The 6,254-nt window shown below is 34.1% G+C and overlaps 1 protein-coding gene across 1 annotated transcript; it reads right to left on the bottom strand.

Annotated features, from left to right (window-relative positions):
• Positions 1-292: 292 nt before the first annotated feature.
• On the bottom strand, positions 293-1,216 carry LOC106774668. Its single transcript, XM_014661713.1, has 3 exons — positions 742-1,216; positions 452-639; positions 293-313 (listed from the first exon to the last, which is right to left on the bottom strand). The coding sequence occupies exons 1-3, from the start codon at positions 1,214-1,216 to the stop codon at positions 293-295; spliced, it is 684 nt and encodes a 227-aa protein (XP_014517199.1).
• Between the last annotated feature and the right edge of the window lie 5,038 nt (positions 1,217-6,254).

Genomic DNA, 6,254 nt, shown 5'->3' with positions numbered 1-6,254 from the left:
CATCTCTTTCTTTTCAAAATTGCATAAGAGTCCTAAATTGACCAGATTGGACCATCTTTGACCATTCAATTTCATGTTTTAAATGAATAAAATTTTAACTTCAGCTGCACAAATAAACATTAGAACATCCAAAATAATTTATGCAACTAAAAATCACATTTTAAGCATCTTTAATTCCCAAACCCAATAAATCCAATTGTCACAAATTCACTTTAAATCAATCATTTAAGCACAAATATCTCATCAAAAATTTCAATTTTAAGACATAAATGTGGCCATAAATATGCACTCATCAAATAGCTGACAGCAAACCCTATTTGTAAAAGGGACAAAATTTAACAATATAAACTAAATCAGGGACCAATTTGAACATTTTAAAATCAAATAGGGACCAATTAAAATATGACTGATACAATTATTCTTATGAAACAGAACAGAAAAATGCATGTACCTTTTGTTGATCAGACATAAAAGTGCATGCATTGCCAACTTCAGCACCCCCAAGGTCTTCTATCAACAACTCTAAAAACCATGTCCAACTATCTTTGTTCTCTACTTCCACAATTGCGTATGCCAGAGGTAACATCTGGTCATTAGGATCTCTCCCAATAGTTGTTAATAACTCCCCCTTATACAATCCTTTCAGAAAACATCCATCCAAACCAATAAATGGCCTACAACACACGAAGCTAACCTTGCAAGCTTTCAAACAAACATAGAATCTCTGAAAAATTGACTAACCATTTTCACTATCCACTTTAACTTGTACTGTTGATCCAGGGTTACATTTCAATAATTCATGTGCATAGTCATGAATTCTTTTGAACTGATTTTTGAAACTACTTTCAAGTTTTTCAGATGCCATTATCTTTGCCCTACGTGCTTTAGAAAGTGTGACATTGGTATTCCATTTCCTCAAAGCTTTTGAGCGTATTTCATTTATCTTCAAATTCGGATTTTGTTGTAGTGAATTATCTAATGTCTCACTCAACCACTTAGCATTCATCATTTTAATGTTGAATTGCCTACTGCAACTATGGTTATCCACTATTTTTCTCAATTGCCATGTACTACATCCTTCCATATACCCACAATAAGCCATACATGGACAACTCTTTTGGGCACCCAAACATCTCACTTGTACCCGTCTATTATCATTCTTAATAAACTTCAAATCTCTCCCACCGTGGACTGCATAACTTCTAACAGCCTCCATAAACTCATTTTTATCCCTAAATTTTTTTCCCACTTCCCACTTGTATTCACACATACTCTTTTGCATAACAAAGGTCCCAAATGGACCACAACTTTGGCTTTCATGACCACTATCCTCAATTCCACTTTCATCTGGACTGGCCGAAAACTCTTACTCCCACGCATCATCAAACAACCCTCTGTCATATGGGTTCTTCTGGCTATGTGCAATATCAACTGAATCCTCACTTCCACTTTCTTCATTTTCACTAACTTCCACTGATACAGCCCCTTCTATATTGTCCCTAAGTACTTCATCAACATTAACATCAACATCCACTAATCCTTCATCCCCTTCTCCTTCATCAACATCCCGTTGTGCTTCATGCCCTTCTCCTTCATGACTATGCACATCCCCTGCATCATCAGACATACTTGAAGTAAAATCTTCAACGTGTACTTCTTCCTCCACATGCACCTGTTCATCATCCATGTCCTCCTCCTCCAACTCTACTTCCACCCCTTCATCATTTCTCTTATGCACCTCCCTTTGTTCATCCTCCAAGTGTACTTCCTCCTCCTCCTCATTATGGAAGTCATCATTCAAGCCCTCCCTACCTACATGGGTATCTTCTGTACTATCTAAAGTTCCTTGACAGAGGAAAAGAACTTGGTCTTGTTGTTGTTCACTTGGTTCTATTTCAACCAACTCTAGGTCATCATCCACACCGTGAACCACATACACGTTAACTTCCCCTAACTGCTTGGCAATGCCTACCATGTTCATTACACTCCTATCATCATCCAACTTAAGTAGAATATTATCAATGCAATAAAATATTTCAGTCACTTTAATATGCCCCATATCTTTAACAACATCTACTGCTTCGAAATAACTCCATTTGTTAGCGTCCACACTCCAATATGTCTTTTCCCCACATACATATTCAATAGGATATTGACATACTAGGGTCCCACCATGGTGGACCACAACATTAAACCTCTCCTCAGACATCTCAAAAGCAAGCCTACAAAAGTAACTGTTATGGGCATGTGACCACTATATAAACGCTAAAAGTAACTGTTAACATGTGACCATTATATCAAAGTCAAAAATCCAACAATACGAACCATTATAATACGTTACACAACAATGCCCTATATAAATTTCAAAAATTGTTACAAAATTTGTAACTTTTCCAAAATCTAACACTCAAATGAAAATTTTCCAGGTTTTACAGTCTTCAACAACAAAACCTAGATATTTATATGCTACAAAGCAAGGATTACGAACGCAAACCTGATTTCGCAAATCTGATTTCCCAAAGATGATTGCTTCCGATTGGAACAACACGTTACTGGTGTGGAATCCCAAAGTTGTTCTTCTCAATCTCGCAAGTTTCACAAGTTTCCCTCCCAAATACTTAACTTTAATTTATTCCCAAAATAACAACCCTAATCAGAAATTCAATTTAAAAAATCCTAATTCTAACTGAAAAGGATTCCCAGTCAGCAAAAAAATGACACCTCAGTTAGTAGTTGCACATCTGGACAGGTCGTCGTTAACAATTTTAACGGAGTTACTGAAAAGGACTTAATTGAACACCAAATTCGTTCTTTGGGACGAAATCGAACACAAAAAAAAACACGGGGACCATTTCGAATTTTCCCAACCAAAACTGGGACCAAAAAGAACTTTTAACCAAAAAACTATTAAACAACAAATAATTTGTATTAAAAGGAAAACAAATTAAAATAACAAATATAATAATGGATACTAAAAATATTCTAATGATGTAGAGTGTACGAACCAATTATGTGAGTCTCACAACACAGAATTGTGATTCAAATTTTAGTAAAAGGAAAAAGAATCATTAAAACAAAACTCAAATTAAGGTGAGATTCACTCAAAAAGTGTCATAGTTATTTAAAGAAAGAAAAAAAAAAGTCCATCCATAAGTCCATGCATAGATAAAAATATGTATCATCATATTACAATGTTAACTATGCATTCAATTGCAAAACATTTTCACTAGTGTTCTTCTCCCGTATATTCACTTCCTATTCATCTTTTAGACACAGTTTTTATAATTTTGTACACTTTCTCTCTCCTCTGCAGACAACTTCTTCATTCTTGTGTGGTTTCTTCATTTCTCTTACTACTTGCTTCATTTTGTTTATTAATTTTTCATTTCATTTACTATACTTACACAGAATCGTTCGCGACAGAGTTGAAGTATGAATCTCACTATTCAATTCCCATTCATCCGATTCAAATTCCTATTCAAGCTATAAAGCAATACACTCAATAGAATGTGTGAAGGGAGATTTTTGAATCAATATTAATATATAGTTATGAGATAGAGAAAATGTAGAGATAGTGAAATATAGAGAAAATGTGGAAAATAATAGTTGGAAGAAGTGTTGTAATTATTTTAATTATGGTAGATGTCTTACCTCTAATATAGAGTACATTGTTTACACACTGGGAAGTGTACCAGATCGTATTAAGTAATAATAAATGGTAAGACCAAGTATCGTTTTCCCAAGAGACTCACGACACTAAACTGTTGTGCTTTTGCTTAACCAATCAAGACTATAAAAACAATATTTTGGAGTTTTTGAACATAAAGTACGGAAAAATAAACATGAATGCAATTTGGTCAATTGAGGTTAAATACAAAAGTGAATGGGTGATGTTGATAATATGAGATGAATATGATATTAGGATTTAGAGTTCACCTAATCACTCTCATGCATAAACAAATTCATCTTCTTCATTAATGTTAATGCAACTTTCTAAATTACTCTAAGTCCGATCCCTCGGTGAAAAGAGCCTATTACCATAATTACTAGTTTACTATCCCTAGTCTCCCTAGTAATTAATAATGCATTAATCGCGGAAGCTTAAAGCAATTGACCGTCCTATTTCTATCCCTAGGCAATATTTCATAATCAAGAGAATTCCCCAGATCGTGATTTGTAGATATCTCATGATACCAATCTTAGGGAAAGAAGAGGAGACTTGTCACCTTCCCCAATTCCACCTACCCTAAGAGTGCGATATCTCCTCATGATATTTACAAATCATAAGATTTATGCCAAGCATTTGAATAAAGAAGAATATCTCTAACAACTAATGAAAGAAGTATATATATTCAAGAACAATTGAAATATAAGAGAGTTTAGAGGTTACATCATTCCCCAATAACATATGAGGTTAGCTCTCCATCCTCATGAAGAAACTAGGTGTACAATGGAATGAAAGAGATAGAAACCCTAGAATGAGAAAAGGAGAGTTGTCAATTCCCCAAATCTGCCCCCAAAGGGGTGAAAAATATGTTTATGTGCCTAAGCCATTAAAAGATACAAACTCTAAGACGTTCTGGCCTTTAAATAGGGCATAAAAATAACAGAAAATGGGTCCAGGCCCAAAACAGATCATAAAAATAATAGAAAACTGGCCCAAGTCCAATAGTACACCGCTCAGCAGTACAAACACTGCTCAGCAGTAGGTGTGGCACCTAGAATGGCCCTCTAGCGTTGTCCAGGCGAAAAACAGTGAAAAACTAGTCCTGAGACTAGCGCTCAGCACCCAGTTCACCGCTCAGCGCTACTTTTTCTGCACTCTGGTCAACTTTGGTCAACGTTTCAGCATTCTGGTTGACTGGTTGACTTTTTTGCATTCTGTTTGACTTTTCTGTACAGTAACTCCTTGATACTTCAACCCTTTTTCAAATCATTCCAATAACTTACAAAATCAAGGGAATTTATTGATAAAATCATAAAACATGTCCTAAACTCTCTTATTTACAAAACTAAAGCAAAATCATGAGTCAAAGCAAGTTTCTAAGTCAACAAGTGTGCATTTGATATTAAAATTAAGTATAAAAATAACGGTTTTTGAACTGTTATTATACATGAGTATATATACACTCATAGATTATTCTAAAACATGCTAGCCACAACTTATGTAGAATGTTTTAGATTTTTACCTATGTATAATGTTTTTTATTTTTTCTTTTTATCTTAGGTTTTTCTACAATATTCTAGAACTTTTATTACAATTTAACACTTATATCTTAGGATATTCTATATTCTTCTAGAATTTACATTACACTTTAATACTCCTCCTTGATGTAAATTCGATAACTCCAAGCATAATACATAGTTCAAATCTTGGTCGTGGTAATGCCTTCGTAAAAATATCTACAATTTGGTCTTCTGTTAGGCAGTACTCGAGTCAAATTTATTTAGTTATCTATTTATCTTGAATGAAGTGATATTTAATGGCTATGTGTTTTGTTCTTTGATGATGGACTGAAATTTTCTTCTATTACTATTGTTGATTTGTTGTTGCAACAAATAATAGTTGGTCCATCTTGTGGTTTAACCATTTCTTCAAGTATTCTTCATAATCATATTGTTTGGCTTTTGGTTTTAGCAACTGCTACATACTCTACTTCTGTTGTTGATTATGCCACGATTGCTTGCTTCTTTAACGCCCAAGATAAACTACCTATCCCAATCAGAAAGTGTATCCTAACGTCATTTTCATGTCATGCATTGATCTTGCCCAATCATTATTTGTGTAACCAATCATCCTTGAGTTAGTCATGGTTTTGTACCATATACCAAACTCCTTTGTTTCTTATAGATATCTTAAAATTCTTTTTGCTACTCTAATGAATCTGACTTGGCTTTTGCATGAATCTTGGTAGAAGACTTGTAGCATACATAATATTTGTTCGTGTGTGGCTGTGAGATACAAGAGACTTCTATTTAAAATCTTGTAAAGTGGTGCATCTGTCTCTTGTGCTCCATCATCTTTTTGTAGCTCTGGAGTAGCGACATGTTTATAATAATTCATCTTGAACTTATTTAGTAGAGCTTCAATATATTAATTTTGAGATAAATATACCTCTTTTTTTGTTGTTTCACCTTTATACCTAGGAAATAGTTCATCAAGCCAAGGTCGATCATTTCAAATGTCTTCTTTAAATTCTTTCATCATCTTCATATTGTTTCTTGCATATATGATCATCGACATATAAAGAGAC

Source organism: Vigna radiata, chromosome 10, assembly GCF_000741045.1.
Source record: "Vigna radiata var. radiata cultivar VC1973A chromosome 10, Vradiata_ver6, whole genome shotgun sequence".
In the NCBI taxonomy this organism is placed as follows: domain Eukaryota; kingdom Viridiplantae; phylum Streptophyta; class Magnoliopsida; order Fabales; family Fabaceae; genus Vigna; species Vigna radiata.
The sequence above is the reverse complement of the archived record's forward strand: the minus strand, read 5'-3'. Positions and strand labels throughout refer to the sequence as shown.